The sequence below is a fragment of the Bos mutus genome, chromosome 25 (genome assembly GCF_027580195.1).
Source record: "Bos mutus isolate GX-2022 chromosome 25, NWIPB_WYAK_1.1, whole genome shotgun sequence".
Classification (NCBI taxonomy): domain Eukaryota; kingdom Metazoa; phylum Chordata; class Mammalia; order Artiodactyla; family Bovidae; genus Bos; species Bos mutus.
This window is the reverse complement of record NC_091641.1, coordinates 8492020-8512367: the sequence shown is the minus strand read 5'-3', so window position 1 is coordinate 8512367 and position 20348 is coordinate 8492020. Positions and strand designations below refer to the sequence as shown.

Below are 20348 nucleotides of genomic sequence, written 5' to 3'. Positions count from 1 at the left end.
TTCCTGAGACATGGTCAGCTTTAGTCCCTTTTTTCCTTTTGGTCACAAGCTAAAAAGTAGAAGTTTGGACTGAGGAAGAGAGACTGGGACAAGAGGGGTCCAGCTTGCTCCAGGCTGCGCTCATTGGGGTGGGTGGGGGTGTAGTTCAGTACCAGGCCCAGTGAGAAGCATGCACAGATCCTGAATGGAGAGACGTGAACGAGAAGACAGGAATCAAAGGTGTGTATGTCTAGGCAGTTGTGATACTGCCTTTGGGCTTAATCAGGACTTTATTCCTCCTGAGCCAAACTTTTCCCCTCCATTGTCCTTTTTTTTTTTAATTGCTGGGTGAAAAGATCCTTTACACTTCACAGTGCTAAAGGAGTAAGATTTCTTGCTTCCTTCTGAAGTTCTGGCATTTCTTTCTCTGGGTGCACCTTACCCTCTGTAATGGTTCAGCCAAGATAAAGAAGAATAGCCTATCTTAGGCCAGCGAGTTGCCCGTTGGTCATCACTGACCATGTGTATATCTCCATCCCTTATAGCCACAGCCTGAAGCTGAGACACCAAGGGTGGAGCCCAAGTGAGTGGCCACCACACCCACTTTTGGGAAAATGGCGAGGAGGAGGGGTCTTGTCTCGGGCCTTTGGGCTTCCTGGAAGGTCATCAGGTCCCATGAAGAGAGGCTGAGAAGGGAAGCCGGTAAGTGGCAGGGTTACTTCAGTTCTCTGAGTTCAGCACTCTCTCATGGCCTTTGCCCCGTCCGTTCCTCTGCCCTGTGATGAATGTGGTCACATTATCACCTGCCTCTGAGCAGGACTGTAGAAGGCCCGCCTCACCTGCCTTCAGCGGCCTGGCTCTCAGCCAGCCTCTGGAGCCCTGGTGGCCATGGGGTTTGAGCAAAGCAGCCGAGGATCCGTCTGTTGGTTTTAGGATGATAGCAAGACCTGAGTCTGGGCCTCATAAACTTGTGTATGCGGGGGTGCTCAGTGCTCTCATCCCCCAGAGGCGCCGCTTCCCCGTCTGTTGTAAGATTATAGTATCAATGGATCTAGCCATCTTACCAGTGTCTCTTAAGGCTGTCTCAACCTGGGGCCTGGGCGCTACTATTGAGGGAGGTCAGCCCTCCCATTCGGCCTTTGTCCCTTCAGCATTCACACCCTTGGTCCTGGGAGGGGCTGCCGCTAGACCAAAGAAGGCCTGTTTTAGGAGAACCAAGGACTGACCCAGATTCGTGGTTCACAGGCCACAGCCAACCTGCACGTAGTGTTTGGCTGTGGCTAGCACGGTGTCTTAACTTTAGCAAACATTAAGAACTTGGGAGACTGCATAAAAATCTAGCTTTCTGACTTCGCTCCAAAAAATGAGAAAATGCCGCCATTAAGCTTCCTCCCATACCCGCATGACCGCGTGGGAAGAGCTGTCAGGTCTGCCTTGTAGACAAAGTCCTTCCTCCCCAGGCTGCTGCACTCTGACCAGCAAAGGGATGTGTCAGAAGCCATAATGCACACACTTGAAACCATTTCGCTGTTAGTAAAGAAATCTCTCTCTGTATCCCATGTCTATAAAGAGGGAAAATAGACAGACAAAAGGGGTCTCACATTTCCAGGAAAATAGGGGCGGATGTGCTTTGTGGAAATGGTGCTGCTGGGCACTGTGACCTTCCTGGCCCCTCCAGGCGTTTGAGGTCGCAGATCCCCAGATAACCTCCTGTGTCGTTGTAAGAGCTCACACTTTGGGAGGCAGAGTGTAAATCTTACTTTCTGTGGAACAGGAAGAATCTCTCGAGAGGCCTGTGGCAGGGGCAGGGTCCCAGACAAAGCCAGAGGTCCCTTGGTACAATAATGCCATTCCTGCACTTGGTCTTTCATGTAAAATCCTTGTATAAATTGGGATAAACCCTCAGCTAGTCCTACTTGGTCTCTCTGAAACCACTGGATTCTCTCTAGCCTTGGAGGTCAAGGGCAGTTTCTTAGCCATGGCTTTGCAGTGACCACACGATTCAGGGGTAGAGATTTGAGCTCACTGTGGTTCAGGCCTGCTTAGCTCAGTGAGCCTTGATTCGCGCGCACACAGACACGAAGTTACGTGTAGTGTTTCATATTTGGAAGATGAAGCAGGAGACTTAAGAAAGGACACAGAAGCTAGTGATTTCCAAGCAAGGAGATGCACATAACAGACTTCTGAGGGGCAGGAACACGTGTTTATCAAAAAGGGGTGGGAGTTTTGTTACTGGGGCGATCTGGGGGGTTTGGTTTGTAAACGCACCAGTGGTCTGTAATAGAACTTTTCTCATGGGCCCCTTGATGTAGCCCCTCAAGTTTATTCTCTCTCACAGAGGATGATAGCCAAGAACATTCCCTGGTACCCCAGAACCTAGACAGTTACAGAAGTGATCTGGCAGGAGAGCCCAGACTGCTTGGAACTTTCCAGAACATTCCATTTTCCTTCAAGCAGAGAGGCTAATAAAGCTTATTAACCATCCAACTCTAAGCCTTTCCTGTGGCCCAGAACTAGGGCCAGGCACTCTGGCGGCATCTGTACCCACCTCCCTCAGGTCTTTGGTCTTTTTCATGCTGGAGCTGAATCCTGAGGGGCGTCACTCCCTGTGCCCTCTAAAACTGAGCTCTTTGGGGAAGGGGAGGGGTGTGGAAGCCCTTTTGAGGGCCCCCACCTGGGTCCCATGGTAACGCTCTTCCTTTCTGGTCCCGCCCTTGCCTGGTCATTTCTTCCTCTGACCTGCCTCGGGGAGGGGAGGCTGAACCAGACTGTGGACATTAGCCTCTGCCCAGCTCACAGTAGTGGAGGTAGGCTCCGGCATCCCCATCCTTAGCCCTTCTTCCTGTGGTTACAAACCTGGAAAAACACCCTGGAAGCAGGGACCAGGAATGGGAGGCCAGGGTGAGAGGGGCCCAGCTTGCACCAGGCCCTGCTGAGAATGCAGAAGTTCTTCCAAGGCTGCTCAGTCTTCTGTCTGCTGTCTCAGGCAGGCACTAGGTGTCATCTTGGCGTCCCTCACCTCCAGCAGCTCAAGTGCTAGCCGGGAGGAGCAGGAGCGCCGAGGCCGCCGTGGGGTGGAGCCTCTTGAGCGGGCACTGGCAGTGCTTTGCCCCCGCTGGGAGGGATCTGACTGGACTTGACGGGCTGTCAGAAGCTCAAATGGGCCAGTCCCTCTTAACTATTGCCTACGTTTCTAAAGATCCCATCAGAGGAATTCCCTGGCAGTCCAGTGGTTAGGACTGTACACTTCCACTGCTGGGCACCTGGTTTCAGTCCATGGTCAGGGAACTAAGATTCCAGGAGCTGCACCGTGTAGCCAAGGGAAAAAAAACCCAAAAACAAAATTATTAAAAAACAAGATCCCATCAAGCAGTCACTCAGGTGCTGCTCAGACAGCTTTAGGAACGGGGACCACCTACCTCTAGTAGCAGCCATGGCTCTAGAGCCTCATCCTGAGCCAAAATCTGGCTCCCTGTGGTCTCCACCCACTGGTCTTGACTCTGACCTCTGGCTCTATGTGAAGCAGCCCTTTAGACTCAAAGGGCAGCCATCACCTACCTGTATGCCAAACAGATCCCTCAACTGTTCTGCAGGGGACTCAGTCCCTGTCCTTTTTTTCTCTTTATTGTTACTCCAAAGGCGGGCTTCCCAGGTGGCTCAGGGGTAAAGAATCTGCCTGTAAGGCAGGAGACCTGGGTTCAATCCTGAGTCGGGAAGATTCCCTGGAGGAGGGCGTGGCAACCCACTCCAGTATTCTTGCCTGGAGAATCCCATGGACAGAGATGCCTATCGGGCTACAGTCCATGGGGTTGCAAAGGTCAGGCACAACTGTGCAACTAACACTCACTGTATCAAAGGTGCTGCTGCTGTGGGGTTCCCTTAGAGTTTAAAACTTCAGTAAGAAGTAGTGCCAACCCAGCACTCGCCTCGGTCTAGATGGTTACTTCCCTACTAACGTGGACCGAGGTCACAGTAGCTTCTACAGCACTCTGACTCCTCTCACTGAGAGGATCTTCCTTGACTCCCTGCCAAACTTCGTCTCATCAAACTTGACCTAAGCGGATCCAAGACATGCTCCTACTCTCCCGTCGTCTTGTCCCACCGTCATCAGCCAAGCTGAAGACAGACAGCCTCAGCCTTCGGGGAGCCCCTCCATCACCCAGTGGGCGCGGTCATTTGACAGGCCAGAGAAGGAGCAGGGCCATCCTGATGGGGCCTACAGGGCACCGAGGAGAGGAGGGTGCACAGCGGTGCGGCCCTTGAGAACTGGGACGCAGCGTGTGCTTCTGTCCAGCAGGGCTGGGAAGTTCAGAGCTAGGAAAAGACTCTCTGGGGTTGGCAATCAGAGAAGGTTTCATGAAAGAGGCGGAAACAGTGCTGGACCCGAAGGACAGCTGGGCTTTGCATGCGCAGAGAGGAAAGGAGGGCCTCTCAAGAGTAGGCAGCTCAGGACCTGAGATGAGGCTGCAGTAGCTGAGAGGCCGGGTGAGGGGTCAGAGAGGAGTCGGGCAGCATGGTCATCTTCATCATCACATTTATTGACGGCCCCTGGGAGGCGGGGCTGGGGACAGAACATACAAAGACAAGGACCTGCCCTCAAAAAGGTTCCATTCTAAGGAGACGGGACAGAAAAATACAGAATGGTCTTTCCAGGGGATGGCCCACTCTCACCCCTGCAGGTCAGAAGCCCCTGGCCTACCTCGCCCCATGGTCTGGAGCCTGAGTGGGGCAGGTAGTGGTAGCCCCATGGCCATGGTGTCCCTGCCCCTGCCACTGGGGCCTGACCCCCTGGCTCCTAGGTGGTGGACCCCAGCACTGGGGGAAAGGTAGGCTCAGGACATGATGGAAAACACTCCGGTCAGCCGTGGCATTGTGCGAGCCCAGCGGAGGGGCAGGGGCGCTAGGGCCCCCTAGGCAGGGCCCCTTGAAGGAGGCGGGCAACTTCCCAGGCCCCTTCGAGTCAAGTTCTTGCACTGGGGCTGGCCCATCACCCGGGAGGCCCCAGCCGGGGAGAAAAAAAAGGCAGAGGTTCCTCAGCGCCAGAGGCATCAGACCCTGCCCACCCCACCCCCAGCCCTCTCTCTGGGCATCTCCCAGTGGACCCTCCTCCCCAGCTCAGCCTCCAGGGCCAGGGCCTGCCTAGGGCCAGGGGGAGGGGCCTGCCCCTCCCCCCACCCAGGCAGTGGGGGAGGAGGAGGAGCCACGCATCAAGTTTGTCTGGGCCCCCCATGGGGGGGCCATACCCTGGATCCTACCGGTGGGGGGGCTCTGGCTGCGAGGGCCGAGGGCTCAGCAGAGGGGCTGGGCCCAGGGGGCACCCGGGGGAGCCCTTCAGTGGGGGCACTGGGCGGGAGTCCAAGGGGGGCAGGCTCCGGGGCACTGCCGGTGGCCCCCGGGCGGCCCCGGTGGGCAGGACTGCGGCAGCGGGGAAGGATTTGGGGGGCTCCGCGGCAGCCGTAGGGGCTGGCTGGCCAGACCGCTCCCGGCGCCGCAGCAGCTCCTGCAGCTTCTCCGCTTGGGTGCGCCTCAGGTGGGCCAGGGCCCGGCCTCTTTGGAAGGCGGGCAGGAAAGCCTCCAGGCTCTGCTCTCCCAGCAGCAGCTGCTCCATCTGCTCCTGGGACAGGAGGGATGGGACAGTTTAGGAGGACCATGACCGAAGACTCAGGGCTGGTCCTCTCTCCCCCATCCTGAATCCCTTCCAATGGACCCCACCGCCCCGGTCTGGGATGGGGCACTGAGTTCCAGCCTCGCCTGCCCCTTGCTGAGTGACTGTGGACCAAGTCCTCTCCTCTCAAGCCTTGATCACGATCACCAGACCTGCCGGGGCAGGGACGAGGGGGTCCAGGGATGGGGACACATGTGAAGGGGACGGGTGTCCATCTCCTCCAGGCCAGGGCCCTCCACCTCCACCCCTCCACACCCTGAGCACTGTGCTCCCTCCCACTGTTCTGGGACGACTGACTGCCCCGGCTCCTCTGTAGCCCCAGCCTAAGCTGCCGGAGATGGTCACAGGAAGCCGGGGGAAAGTCACAGGTGGGGACGGTGGGCCTTGTGTCCAGGGCGGACAGCAATTCAGCAGGCCCTCCTGGGGGCCAGGCACTCAGGGCAGGCTTCCTGGAAGAGGGGCTCTCACGCCTGCAATGTAAGAATCAAGGGGAGGGGACGATGATAGGTTGGGTTCCCCCTCCGGGTCCCCAGGCCCAGCTGCCCCCTCCTCTCACCTCAGCCTCCTGCTCAGCTTCTTCCAGCTCAGCCTGCAGCCAGCCCAGCGCGCAGTGGGGGCTCCAGCGGTGCATGCTGTCCTCTGAGGGCCGCAGAGGGACGCAGTGAATAGCCCCTGCCCTCAGGGCCTGTCACCCTGGACAGACAGGCCGGAGCCCCAGGGCCCACTGCTGACTCTCTCCCTGACCCGTGTGTGCCTCTACGCTTCCCCTCCCCTCTCTGGGGCCTCAGTTTCCTCACCTGGACAACGCCCCACAGCATCAGTTTGTGTGCCCCCCACACCCCGTCCTGGTGCGAAAGAGGAAGCAGAGGCTGTCTCCTAGAGCACCCCAGGCCCTTGGGCAGCGGGTCCCCTCTTCTCCCAGGGACCCATTCTGGTCTCTCCAACCCAGCTATACTCACCAACTGCTCACTTTCCCAACTTGGGAATTTCCCAGGAGTAGCACCCCTGCAAGCTTGCCCGAAGAAGAGGTGTGCCCAAGTTCCCAACCTTCAGAGCCTGGCAATTCCCAGGCATCCCCACCCCCACCCCGGGCAGTTCTCCCCGCCATCCCTCACCCAGTCGCTGCAGCTTGTCTGCACAGCTCTCGGCCACCTCCCGGAGCTCCTGGTACTTGATGGCCAGGGCAGTGCGGCCCATCTCCAGGCGGGGACGTAACGCCAGATTCTCCTTGGCTAGCGCGTAGTTGGAAGCCAGGCACGCCTCGCGCTCCAGCTGCAGGCCTTGGAACTGCCGGCGGGGAAGAGCCCAGAGGCCCATTCAGGGACTCTCCCCACAGCCGCCGACCGCCCCCCCCACCCAGGCGGCAGTGCCCACAGGCCAAGCCAAAGGCGCCCCAACCTCAGGATGGCGAGCCAACAGGTGGAGGCGCTGGGAGAGCCCAGACCCCACTTTGCCTCGGTTTCCTAGTCCACAAAGTGAGCTAAAAACGTCTCCCTTATAGGGTTGTTGGGAGACTGAAGTGAGGAAAACTACGAAGGTCTCTACAAATGTTAGTTAATTTTTAATTTTTCAATTAATATGTCTGCTCAGGTCCCCGAGGAGCCCCCCTCCCTCCTCTGTCCCATTTTCCATGCATGGGCAGCTTCCCTCTCATTCCAGGCCTTTGTCTGCTTCCTCTTCAGGTGTTTGCTCCGAAAACACTCCCCATCCCCTGCTCTGACTCTCCAGAGTGAGGTGTTCACCCTGTCCCTGTCTGGCACCCCCTCACACACACACACCCCTCCTCGCACTCCTCGTCTGCCCTCCAGTGGAATCCCCACACCCCAAGGAATACACACCCCCTTTTCCTCCCCGATCCGCTAGCACCTGCTCCCAGCTCTCCTTCTCTTGCAGAAAGCAGACCCCTTTCTTTCCTGGCCCTGGAGAAGGCTTTTTCCTTCTGTTACTAGGCGGGCCAAGCCTCCCCTCCCTGCCCCTGGAGAACGCACTACCCTCCATCTGTCCCCTATAGGATGCACATGGCCCTCCCGCCTGCCTCCCTCCAATGTACACTTTCCCTTTCCGCCCCCCACAGACAACCAGCCCGGGCCTATCTCCTGTGAAATATACAACTTTCTCTCATGGTGGCCTATGGAACACACACCTCAGCTTTCAGTACCCCTCCCCAACGGAAAACACAAAGCCCCTTCTTCCACCCCCGGCATACGGACACCCTCCCAACGGTGCCCCCAGGTGTCAAACAGGCCCCTAGTTCTCCCTATTGAAGGCGCCTCCCCTTTCTGGCCCTACAGAACGTGGGTGTGCGAGCCAGGGCCCCCCACAACACAGCCGCCCCCCGGAACACACCTCCCTGGAGCATCCGCCGTAGGACACGCCTCGCGGCCATCCCTGGGGTGCACGGGCGCCTCCCTGGGTCTCCGGCGCGCCCCACCCGCCCCAGGCCAGCTCCGGGCGCCCCCTCCCCCGGGGGCGGCTCCGCCGGGCCCACTCGTACGTGCCAGGCTCCGGCGGCCCCGCGGCCCGGCCAGCGCGGCCCTTCGGTCGGTCGGCAGGTCCGACAGGCCGCGGCCCGTCCCCCGCGCCCCCCGCCCGCGCCCCCCGTGCTACCTTCCTGCTGAGCCGCACGATCCGGTCCAGCTTGGGCTCATCCTGAAGCAGATCCCGGAGCTGCCCGGTGCTGAGGATCCCAAAGCGCCCCGGGCTGCCGGGCTCCGGCCCCGCCCGCGCCGCCCGGGCCCGGTACATGCCGCCCGCCCGCGCCCCCAGCTCGGCTGCTGGCTCGGCCCGCTCGGCCCGCTCCGCCCCGGCTCCGCTCCGCTCCGGCTCCGGCTCCGGGATCCGGCTCGGGCTCGATCTCCGGCGGCGCGCGGCGCTCCGCCGCCAGAGGGCGCCCCGCCCGCTCTTAAAGGGGCCGCGGCGTGGAGGCTGGGGGTGGGGCGCGGAGGGGGCGGGCCGCACCCCTTCCCACCCCGGTGGCGGCGCGCCTCCCGCACCCGCGGATATCCTGGCAACCCATCATCCTTCCGCCGTCTGGATCTCTAGGGCCGCCTCTCTCCGCTCCCCTTCTCTCGGCCTTCAGTCACCACGCCTCCAGGCACGGACTCTCCTACCCCAGGCGTTTACAGGTTGCAAGGCTGTTTCACATTTACCCCTTGAATTCGAACGATTTTCTGAATTTGGCCAGGCTCCAGAAGCTCCTGACCTGCTGATGACTTGGATAAGTCATTCACCTCCCCCAGCCTCAGTTTTCCCTTCTACAAAATGGGGCGATGATACACAAAGTGAGGAAAAGAGGCAGTGAATGTTGAGTTCCTTGGTTTAGTCGCTAAGTCATGTCGGACTCATTGGCGAAGCCATGGACTGTAGCCCGCCAGGCTCTTCTGTCCATGGGATTTCTCAGGCAAGAATACTGGAGTGGGTTGCCATTCCCTTCTCCAAGGGATTTTCCCAACCCAGGGATCAAACCCTCGCCTCTTGCTTTGGCAGGTGGATTCTTGACCACTGAGCCACCAGGGAAGCCTGTAGAGTCTCTTACCTGTAGTTAAATGAATACCTGATATGAATTACTGTTATTTCAGAGATGAGGATACAGATTCTCAGAGATGATGTCACCTACCCAAAATCACGTTCTAGGTGAAAGACAGACAATCTCAGTTCTTCTGTATATGCAGGTCCTCAATCCAGCTAGAGGACAGAGGGTGTGCTGGAGATGTCTGAGAAAGAGACAGAACTGATGGAATGGGGCAGGACAAGCTTGCTGATGCATTGTGAAGGCAACGCTTTGCCCACATTTTTCAAAACATTTATTTTTATTTATTTGGCTGTGTTGGTTCTTACTTGCCACATGTGGGATCTTTTTTTGTTGCGTCATGTGGGAGCTAGTTCCCCAACCAGGGATTGAGCCTAAACCCCCTGCATTGGGAGTGCAGAGTCTTAGCCACTGGACCACCAGGGAAGTCCCCTTCCTCCACATTTTTATGGTAACTGAAATTTGGTTTTCCTTCTCCAGACTCAGTTGGAACATCACCACCTCCAGGAAACCCTCTTTACCTCCCCAGGCGGCGTTGTGTGCCCCACAGTCCCTGCTGTCCCTCCATCAGGATCCTGGATATTATCAAGAGCCCTGCCACAGGTCCCAGTTTATGAGCTCCTTGGTTCTGCTGTGTCTCCTCCAGACCCACTATTTCCGCCGTTCTTCCAGGGGCCTCCTAGACATTCCCTCCTGTCTGGCCCACCTTTGGCCCCCCTCCTCCAATCTTTCTTCACTCTAAGAGGCCTTGGTGAGATCTGATGGGAGCTCTTCCCTCAGCTTGTCCCTCTTCATCACCAACCCCTCTTTATTCTACACCCACCCCAATGCCTTTCCTTCCCTCTCGCCTCCAGGAAGAGAAACCTCCCCTCATTCCAAAGTTAACGAAGTACCCTTGCTATGGGTCTCACCTTCACCTTGCCTCCTCTGAGAGCCTTCCCCCCTACTGTGGTTAGTTATGTCTCTCTCTCTCTTTTAAAAAAAATTATTTATTTACTTATTTAGTTGGCTGCATCAGGTCTTAGTTGCAACAGGCAGAATCTTTGTTGCCACATGAACCGTCTTTCATTGCAGTGCAAAGACTCTAGTTGTTGCATGAAGGCTCAGTAGTTGGGGCGCCCTGGACCCGGGATCCGACCTGTGTACCCTGCATAGCAGAACGGATTATTTTTTTAGTTAATATGTTTACAAAATATTTATTAAGCTTCGCTGGTCTTAGATGTGGCACGCAGGATGTGCAATCTTTCAGTTGCGGTATGCGAACTCTTAGTCATGGCATGTGGGGTCCAAGTTTCCTGGCCAGGGATCGAAGCCCAGGCCCCCTGCATTGGGAGTGTGAAGTCTAAGCCACTGGATCACCAAGGAAGTTCATATGTCTCTCTTTCTCTGTCTCTTTCATGTTTAATTTCTGCCTTTAGACTGATACGTCCCTTTCACCCCCACCCAGTATTTTAAAAAGTACCCGATTATGAACTGAGTGTGTGCTCAGTCATGTCCAACTCTGTGCGACCCCATGGACTGTAGTCTGCCAGGCTCCTCTGTCCATGGGATTTCCCAGGCAAGAATACTGGAGTGGGTTGCCATTTCCCTCTGTATGAACTGAGTACCCCGCCCCCCAGTTGGTATTTTGAAATCCTAGCCTCCAATGTGATGATATTTGGAGGTGGGGTTTTGGGAGGTAAGTAGATGAGGTCATGAAAGTGGGTTCCCATGATGGGATTAGTGTCCTTCTAAGAAGAGGAAAAGAGACCAAAGTTTTTTCTCTCTCCACCATATGGGGTCACAGTTAGAAGGCCACCATCCGCGAATCAGGAAAAGAACCCTTACCAGAAGCCAAATCTGCTGGCACCTTAATCTCGGGCTTCCCAGCCTCCAGAATTATGAGATAGGCATCTTTTGTTTAAGCCACCCAGTGTGTGGTGTTTTGTTGTGACAGTCCAAGCCAACCAACATGCCATCTACACCCTGCACTCCGTGCATTCGTTTCCTCATCAGCATGTGTGTGCGCTCAGCTGTGTCCAACCCTTTGCAACCCCATGAATTGTATCCCGCCAAGCTCCTCTGTCCATGGAATTCTCCAGGCAAGAATACTGGAGTGGGTTGCTACTTCCTACTCCAGGGGATCTTTCCCATCTAGGGACCGAAGCCATGCCTCCTGCATTGGCAGGTGGATTCTTTACCACTGAGCCACCTGGGAAGCCCCCATTTCCTTATACCTCCCCTTATTCCTTGACTGACTCTGACTTCACCCCACCACCACTTCAAGGACCCTGCTCTAGCCAAGGTCACAGACCGCTTCTGAGTTCCAGAGCCCTTCTTTCTCACATTCAACACCATCGACCACCATCTCTTTCCTGAGCATATAGCAGTCAGAATCCAGACATTTCACAAGTGTCAAGTTGGCAAAAATTAAAAAGTCAGGTAATATCAAGTGTTGGTGAGGTTGGGGAGTGACAGGAATGCTTACATGCTGCTAGTGGGAGAGAGAATCAGTTCACTGGAGAGCAATTTGACAAACTCGTAAAGAACATTCAATGTGCAGTGGACAGAGTAATAGACCCCAAAGTTGGCCACGTACTCATCCCTGAGACCTGTGGATATGTCACCTTCCATGGTGAAAAGAACTTTGCAGCTGTGATTAAATCAACGATCTTGTGATGCAGAGAGTATGCTGGATCACCCAGGTGCGCCCATTGTAGTCACAGGGGTTCTTAGAAGGGAGAGGCAGGAGGGTCAGAATCAGAGAAGACACAACAATAAAATTGGAGTGCTGGAGTCAGTGAGAAACTTGAAGGCAGTACGTTGCTGGCTTTGAAGACGGAGAAAGAAGCCACAATCAAGCAGCCTCTAGAAACTGGAAAACGCAAGGAAGTGGGTTCTCCCCGAGACATGCTAGAGGGGGTGCGCCCCTGCCAGTATCCTAACTTCAGTCCAGGGACATCTATCACAGACTCCTGACATCCAGAACTGTAAGAGATTCTGTCTGTGTTGTTGGGTCCAGCGGCTGGGACTCTGTGCTCCCAATGCAGGGGACTTGGGTTCAATCCCTGGTCAAGGAACTATATCCCACATGCCACAACTAAGAGTTCACATGCCGCAACTTACTTCCTGCATGCCGAGACGAAGATTCGAGATCGCACATTCTGCAGCTAAGACCCAGGGCAGCCAAACAAATAATGAATAAATAAATTATCTGTGTTGTTTGGCAATTTGTTATAGTAGCAATAAGCAGCTAATACAGACTTCTTGGAACATTCACTGCCTTGGACTGGAAGACAAGAACAGGAATGTTTGCAGTGACTCTACTTGTAATAACAAGAAACTAGAAACAGCCCAAATGTCCAGGGCAACAGAAGACTTCATACTACACACAGAAATGGGCACGTTGCAGCTACACATGTCAATCTGGCTAAATCTCACAAACAATACCTCAAATAAAGGCAGCAGTCTCAGAAGAGTACACTCAGTATAATAATGTTTATGTAAAATTTAGAAACATGCAGAGCCATACTTCATATTGCTTGGAGATATGTACAAAGTACGGGAACAATAAATAACCAAATTCAGCAGTGTGGCAGTCTGGCAGAGGATGGAATTGAGAAGGCAACAGAGGGGACTTCAATGGCATTAAGAGATAGTTCAGGGATTTCCCTGGCAGTCCAGTGGTTAAGACTCCATTCTGCCAATGCAGGCGGTATGGGTTCAACCCCTGGTAGGGAACTAAGATCCCAAAAGATTTTTTTTTAAATTAGAATTAAAGAGATAGTTCAGTTTCTTAGGCTGAGTGTAGGTACACACAGGTGAATACTTTGGGATAAGTGCTGCGCTCAATATGGCAGCAAATCTGTAAAACGCAGCAGTGGCCACAGGACTGGAAAGGTCAGTTTTCATTCCAATCCCAAAGAAAGGCAATGCCAAAGAATGCTCAAATGACCGCACACTTGCACTCATCTCACACGCTAGTAAAGTAATGCTCAAAATTCTCCAAGCCAGGCTTCAGCAATATGTGAACTGTGAACTTCCTGATGTTCAAGCTGGTTTTAGAAAAGGCAGAGGAACCAGAGATCAAATTGCCAACATCCGCTGGATCATGGAAAAAGCAAGAGACTTCCAGAAAAACATCTATTTCTGCTTTATTGACTATGCCAAAGCCTTTGACTGTGTGGATCACAATAAAGTGTGGAAAATTCTGAAAGAGATGGGAATACCAGACCACCTGACCTGCCTCTTGAGAAATCTGTATGCAGGTCAGGAAGCAACAGTTAGAACTGGACATGGAACAACAGACTGGTTCCAAATAGGAAAAGGAGTACGTCAAGGCTGTATATTGTCACCCTGCTTATTTAACTTCTATGCAGAGTACATCATGAGAAACGCTGGGCTGGAAGAAGCACAAGCTGGAATCAAGATTGCCAGGAGAAATGTCAATAACCTCAGATATGCAGATGACACCACCCTTATGGCAGAAAGTGAAGAGGAACTAAAAAGCCTCTTGATGAAAGTGAAAGTGGAGAGTGAAAGAGTTGGCTTAAAGCTCAACATTCAGAAAACGAAGATCATGGCATCCTGTCCCATCACTTCATGGGAAATAGATGGGGAAACAGTGGAAACAGTGTCAGACTTTTTTTGGGGGGGCTCCAAAATCACTGCAAATGGTGACTGCAGCCATGAAATTAAAAGACGCTTACTCCTTGGAAGGAAAGTTATGACCAACCTAGATAGCATATTGAAAAGCAGAGACATTACTTTGCCAACAAAGGTCCGTCTAGTCAAGGCTGTGGTTTTTCCAGTGGTCATGTATGGATGTGAGAGTTGGACTGTGAAGAAGGCTGAGCGCCGAAGAATTGATGCTTTTGAACTGTGGTGTTGGAGAAGACTCTTGAGAGTCCCTTGGACTGCAAGGAGATCCAACCAGTCCATTGTGAAGGAGATCAACCCTGGGATTTCTTTGGAGGGAATGATGCTAAAGCTGAAACTCCAGTACTTTGGCCACCTCATGCGAAGAGTTGACTCATTGGAAAAGACTCTGATGCTGGGAGGGATTGGGGGCAGGAGGAGAAGGGGACGACAGAGGATGAGATGGCTGGATGGCATCACTGACTCGATGGACGTGAGTCTGGGTGAACTCTGGGAGTTGGTGATGGACAGGGAGGCCTGGCGTGCTGTGATTCATGGGGTTGCAAAGAGTCGGACACGACTGGGCGACTGAACTGAATGAACTGAACTGAAAATTTTTATACAAAATTGGTGGCTCAGAGGTAAAAGAATTCACCTGCCAATGCAGGAGATGCAGGAGACACAGGTTTGATCCCTGGGTCAGATCCCCTGGAGAGGGAATAGCAACCCACTCCAGTACTCTTGCCTGGAAAATCCCATGGACAGTGGAGCCTGGTGGGCTATATAGTCCATGGGGTCGCAAAGAGTCGGATATGCCTAAATGACTGAGCACACATGCTCACCCAATAATTTTAAGGGTATATTTTTAGACCTTAGCTTTGAAGTCAGACAGCTTGAAGTCAGCCTGGGTCCCTTTCTGAGCTCTGCCGCTTCCTATGTGACCAAGAGCAAATTCCTTAATTCCCAGAGTCTCAATGATACCATCTCTGAAGTGGATGGTTGAAGGATTCAGTGACTTGCTATGTATCTAACACAATGCCTGCCACTTGGTCGTGCTCCAGAAACAGCAGCTGCAATGGGTTCCTCTTTCTAGAAACAATTCCTTCGATTTAACTTATGGAGCACCTACTCTCTGCCAGGGATTCCCAGGGGCTGCCGGAAGAAAGGGGACACTTTATTCTTGGGGTTCTGCTCCCTGGTTCAGTCTTTAAATTCATTATTCTCCAAGGATTCAATCATTACCCCCTTAAAAAAAAAAAAAAGCAGCTTTATTGAGATACATACCACACAAGTCAACAACTTAAATTGTACAATTCTATGGGTTTTGGTATATTCACAAAATTGTGAATCCATTGGCACAATTTTAGAACATTTTCATCACCCCTAAAAGAAACTGTACCTGGAATTCCCTGGTGGTTCAAAGGTTATGACTCCATGCTTCCACTGCAGGGGGTATGGGTTCGATCTCTGGGCAGGGAATTCAGATCCCACAAGGCGAAACAACAAAAACAAACCAAAACTCTCTACTCATTAACAGTGATTCCCCAGTTCCTCCAAACCCCCACTCCCACCACCAGCCCCAGACAACTAACCTACTTGCCTGCTCTGGACATTTCACATTAACGGAATTCTTTAATATGTGGTCTTTCGTGGCCAACTTCTTTAAAAACAGAATGTTTTTAAGATTCATTCTTGAGAAAAAGTGAAAGTGAAAGTCGCTCAGTCGTGTCCAACTCTGCGATCCCATGGACTATACAGTCCCTGGAATTCTCCAGGCCAGAATACTGGAGTGGGTAGCCTTTCCCTTCTCCAGGGGATCTTCCTGACCCAGGAATTGAACTGGAGTCTCCTGCATTGCAGTCGGATTCTTTACCAGCTGAGCTCAATTCCTTTTGACTTTTTGGTGGTACGTGCATGACACAAAATTTACCATTTTAATCATTTTAAAGAAGGTTCCAGTTCCTTCACCAACACTTGTTATTGTCTATCTTTCTTTAAATTATAATTCTCCTAGTGGGTATGAAGTGTTGTCTCATGATTTTGATTTGCATTTCTCTGATGACTCATGATGTTCACCATCTTTTCTTATGCGATTTGTTGTTTTTAATATCTGCTTTACAGAAATGTCTACTCTGATCCTTTGCCCATATTTGTCTCTTTATTATTGAGTTTGTAAGAGTTCTTTATATATTCTGGACACTAGTCCTTTATCAGGGATATGGTTTATAATTTTTCCCATTCTGTAGGTTGTCTTTTCACTTTCTTGATGGGGCCCTTTGATGCACACAAGTTTTTACAAAAAGTTTGATGAAGTCCTATTTATTTTTTTCTTCCGCTGCTTTGTGCTTTGGCATCATATCTAAGAAATCATTTTATAACTCTAGATCATAAAAATTCACCATTATGTTTTCTTCTAAGGTTTTATAGTTTTTAGCTCTTCCATTTAGGTCATTGGTCCATTTTGAACTAATCTTTGTATATGGTGGGAGTTAGGGGTCTGACTTCATACTTTTGCATGTGGACATCCAGTTATTCTAGAACAGATACATACACATCCTCTTTTAAAATCCAGACCTCACACCATTTCATGCCAGTCAGAATGGCTGCAATCCAAAAGTATACAAGCAATAAATGCTGGAGAGGGTGTGGAGAAAAGGGAACCCTCTTACACTGTTGGTGGGAATGCAAACTAGTACAGCCACTATGGAGAACAGTGTGGAGATTCCTTAAAAAACTGGAAATAGAACTGCCATATGACCCAGCAATCCCACTGCTGGGCATACACACCGAGGAAACCAGAATTGAAAGAGACACATGTACCCCAATGTTCATTGCAGCACTGTTTATAATAGCCAGGACATGGAAGCAACCTAGATGCCCATCAGCAGATGAATGGATAAGAAAGCTGTGGTACATATACACAATGGAGTATTACTCAGCTATTAAAAAGAATACATTTGAATCAGTTCTAATGAGGTGGATGAAACTGGAGCCTATTATACAGAGTGAAGTAAGCCAGAAAGAAAAACACCAATACAGTATACTAACGCATATATATGGAATTTAGAAAGATGGTAACGACAACCCTGTATGCGAGACAGCAAAAGAGACACAGATGTATAGAACAGTCTTTTGGACTCTGTGGGAGAGGGCAAGGGTGGGATGATTTGGGAGAATGGCATTGAAACATGTATATTATCATATGTGAAACAAATCACCAGTCCAGGTTCGATGCATGATACAGGGTGCTCGGGGCTGGTGCACTGGGATGACCCAGAGGGATGGGATGGGGAGGGAGTTGGGAGGGGGGTTCAGGATGGGGAACACATGTACACCTGTGGTGGATTCATGTCAATGTATGGCAAAACCAATACAGTATTGGCTAATTTAATTAGCCTCCAATTAAAATAAATTTATATTAAAAAAAGAAAAGGCAATAAAATAAAATCCGGACCTCAGTTCAGTTCAGTTCAGTCGCTCAGTCATGTCTGACTCTTTGCGACCCCATGAATCGCAGCACGCCAGGCCTCCCTGTCCATCACCAACTCCCGGAGTTCACTCAAACTCACATCCATCGAGTCGGTGATGCCATCCAGCCATCTCATCCTCTGTCATCCCCTTCTCCTCCTGCCCCCAATCCCTCCCAGCATCAGAGTCTTTTCCAATGAGTCAACTCTTCGCATGAGGTGGCCAAAGTACTGGAGTTTCAGCTTTAGCATAATTCCTTCCAAAGAACACCCAGGCAGGTACACAGAAATAGATTAATAGTAATTCTTATTTTTTGATACACTCTTTTCTTTGGTGTCTACTTGGCCTGCATTTATTTCATTTATTTGTGGATTTATTCATCTATAATGAGCACCAGTGAATCTACCACTCAACCCCAGAACTGGAACCTCACCAAAACCTTACATTTGGGTGTTCCTACCTTGCTTGCTCACACCCCTGAATTTGGGATTATCACTCTTCCGTCACCTTTTTTATCCCCGTGTGCGTGTGGGATCTTAGTTCCCCAACCAGAGATTGAACCCAGTCCCCACATTGCAAGGTGGATTCTTAACCACTGGACCACCAGGGAAGTCCCCTCTTTAGCCAGTTCTCCTGACATTTACAAGTGTATCGTTTTGTTAACAAAGAATCTGTTCTGGGGCTGAATCTAGAATCTTGAATGAGGCCCAAGAACTTTGGTCAAGTGACAGTCAGTCCCTTCTGCTGGGTAAATCCTCCACCCACCTCCCCAAGACGGTTGTGTGGTCCTGGCCCAGCTCAGGCGGACTGACCACTCCTGGGCTGAGCTCCCCACCCCTTTCTGGCCCTCCACTGCCTCCCTCTAGTTCTAGCAAATCTGACCAGTCTTGCCTTTGATGGAAACTTACAGCTCCCTATCCTCTCCCAGATGGAGACTACATTACGTTGTCTAATGCCTGTGTTCCTCTTTTTTCCTTTTTCCTTTTGCCCATCTCATACTCAACCTCTAGATCCTCTTCCAGTCATGCCAGACTCTTGACCATTCCTCAGTCTCACATTGCATCTCTGCACCTCTCCTGCTTTTGCCCTAGATGTCCCACCACCCAGAATGCCTTCCTCTCAATGCCTTATCCTAAAGCTATTGAAGAACAGACCCATCCTTTTGGCTCAGCACATACCTCCTCCTGCACAGGCAGAATCCATCCTTCCTTCCCAGCCCACTCTATCCCAGCCCCGATCCCAGCTTGACCTGTGCCAGAGTCATTAAAGACTCATCCATGCTCCCTCTTGTTAGACAGTTCAGTTCAGTTCAGTCGCTCAGTCGTGTCTGACTCTTTGCGACCCCGTGAATCACAGCACGCCAGGCCTCTCTGTCCATCACCAACTCCCAGAGTTTACCCAGACTCACGTCCATCGAGTCAGTGATGTCATCCAGCCATCTCATCCTCTGTCGTCCCCTCTTCCTCCTGCCCCCAATACCCCCCAGCATCAGAGTCTTTTCCAATGAGTCAACTCTTCGCATGAGGTGGCCAAAGTACTGGAGTTTCAGCTTTAGCATCATTCCCTCCAAAGAAATCCCAGGGCTGATCTCCTTCACAATGGACTGGTTGGATCTCCTTGCAGTCCAAGGGACTCTCAAGAGTCTTCTCCAACACCACAGTTCAAAAGCATCAATTCTTTGGCGCTCAGCCTTCTTCACAGTCCAACTCTCACATCCATACATGACCACTGGAAAAACCACAGCCTTGACTAGACGGACCTTTGTTGGCAAAGTAATGTCTCTGCTTTTCAATATGCTATCTAGGTTGGTCATAACTTTCCTTCCAAGGAGTAAGCGTCTTTTAATTTCATGGCTGCAGTCACCATTTGCAGTGATTTTGGAGCCCCCCCAAAAAAAGTCTGACACTGTTTCCACTGTTTCCCCATCTATTTCCCCTGAAGTGATGGGACCGGATGCCATGATCTTCGTTTTCTGAATGTTGAGCTTTAAGCCAACTCTTTCACTTTCCACTTTCACTTTCATCAAGAGACTTTTTAGTTCCTCTTCACTTTCTGCCATGAGGGTGGTGTCATCTGCATATCTGAGGTTATTGACATTTCTCCTGGCAATCTTGATTCCAGCTTGTGCTTCTTCCAGCCCAGCGTTTCTCATGATGTACTCTGCATAGAAGTTAAATAAGCAGGGTGACAATATACAGCCTTGACATACTCCTTTTCCTATTTGGAACCAGTCTGTTGTTCCATGTCCAGTTCTAACTGTTGCTTCCTGACCTGCATACAGATTTCTCAAGAGGCAGGTCAGGTGGTCTGGTATTCCCATCTCTTTCAGAATTTTCCACACTTTATTGTGATCCACACAGTCAAAGGCTTTGGCATAGTCAATAAAGCAGAAATAGATGTTTTTCTGGAAGTCTCTTGCTTTTTCCATGATCCAGAGATGTTGGCAATTTGATCTCTGGTTCCTCTGCCTTTTCTAAAACCAGCTTGAACATCAGGAAGTTCACAGTTCACATATTGCTGAAGCCTGGCTTGGAGAATTTTGAGCATCACTTTACTAGCATGTGAGATGAGTGCAATTGTGAGGTCGTTTGAGCATTCTTTGGCATTGCCTTTCTTTGGGATTGGAATGAAAACTGACCTTTTCCAGTCCTGTGGCCACTGCTGAGTGTTCCAACTTTGCTGGCATATTGAGTGCAGCACTTTCACAGCATCATCTTTCAGGATTTGAAATAGCTCAACTGGAATTCCATCACCTCCACTAGCTTTGAAAGAGGGCTTCCCAGGTGGCGCTAGTGGTAAAGAATCTGCCCACCAATGCAAGTAGACATAAGAGACGCGGGTTCAATCCCTGGGAGGGGAAGGATCCCCTGGGGGAGAGCGTGGCAACCCACTCCAGTTCTTGCCTGGAGAATCCCATAGACAGAGGAGACTGGCGGGCTACAGTCCATAGAGTCACACAGAGTCAGACACGACTGAAGTGACTTAGCATGCAAGCACACACATACCCTAAATAGTGCATGAGACATACTCAAACTTAAAAAATATTTCTTATTTATGAATACTTTCTGGCCTGTCCCTGTCGTCTCTCTG

General features: G+C 51.5%; 1 protein-coding gene across 1 annotated transcript; it reads right to left on the bottom strand.

Moving 5' to 3' along the window:
* Nucleotides 1–4574: 4574 nt before the first annotated feature.
* Nucleotides 4575–8497, bottom strand: VPS37D (VPS37D subunit of ESCRT-I). The gene is made up of 4 exons (XM_070362321.1): nucleotides 8252–8497; nucleotides 6760–6931; nucleotides 6201–6283; nucleotides 4575–5593 (listed from the first exon to the last, which is right to left on the bottom strand). The coding sequence occupies exons 1-4, from the start codon at nucleotides 8387–8389 to the stop codon at nucleotides 5231–5233; spliced, it is 756 nt and encodes a 251-aa protein (XP_070218422.1). The 5' UTR covers nucleotides 8390–8497; the 3' UTR covers nucleotides 4575–5230.
* Nucleotides 8498–20348: the final 11851 nt, after the last annotated feature.

Excerpts from the sequence above, each read along its gene's own strand:
- VPS37D (XM_070362321.1), bottom strand. The coding sequence starts at position 8,389 with ATGTACCGGGCCCGGGCGGCGCGGGCGGGGCCGGAGCCCGGCAGCCCG. Across the intron at positions 6,284-6,759 it reads AGACAAGCTGCAGCGACTGG|AGGACAGCATGCACCGCTGG; the intron begins GTGAGGGATGGC and ends TGCGGCCCTCAG. Across the intron at positions 5,594-6,200 it reads AAGCTGAGCAGGAGGCTGAG|GAGCAGATGGAGCAGCTGCT; the intron begins GTGAGAGGAGGG and ends CTCCTGTCCCAG.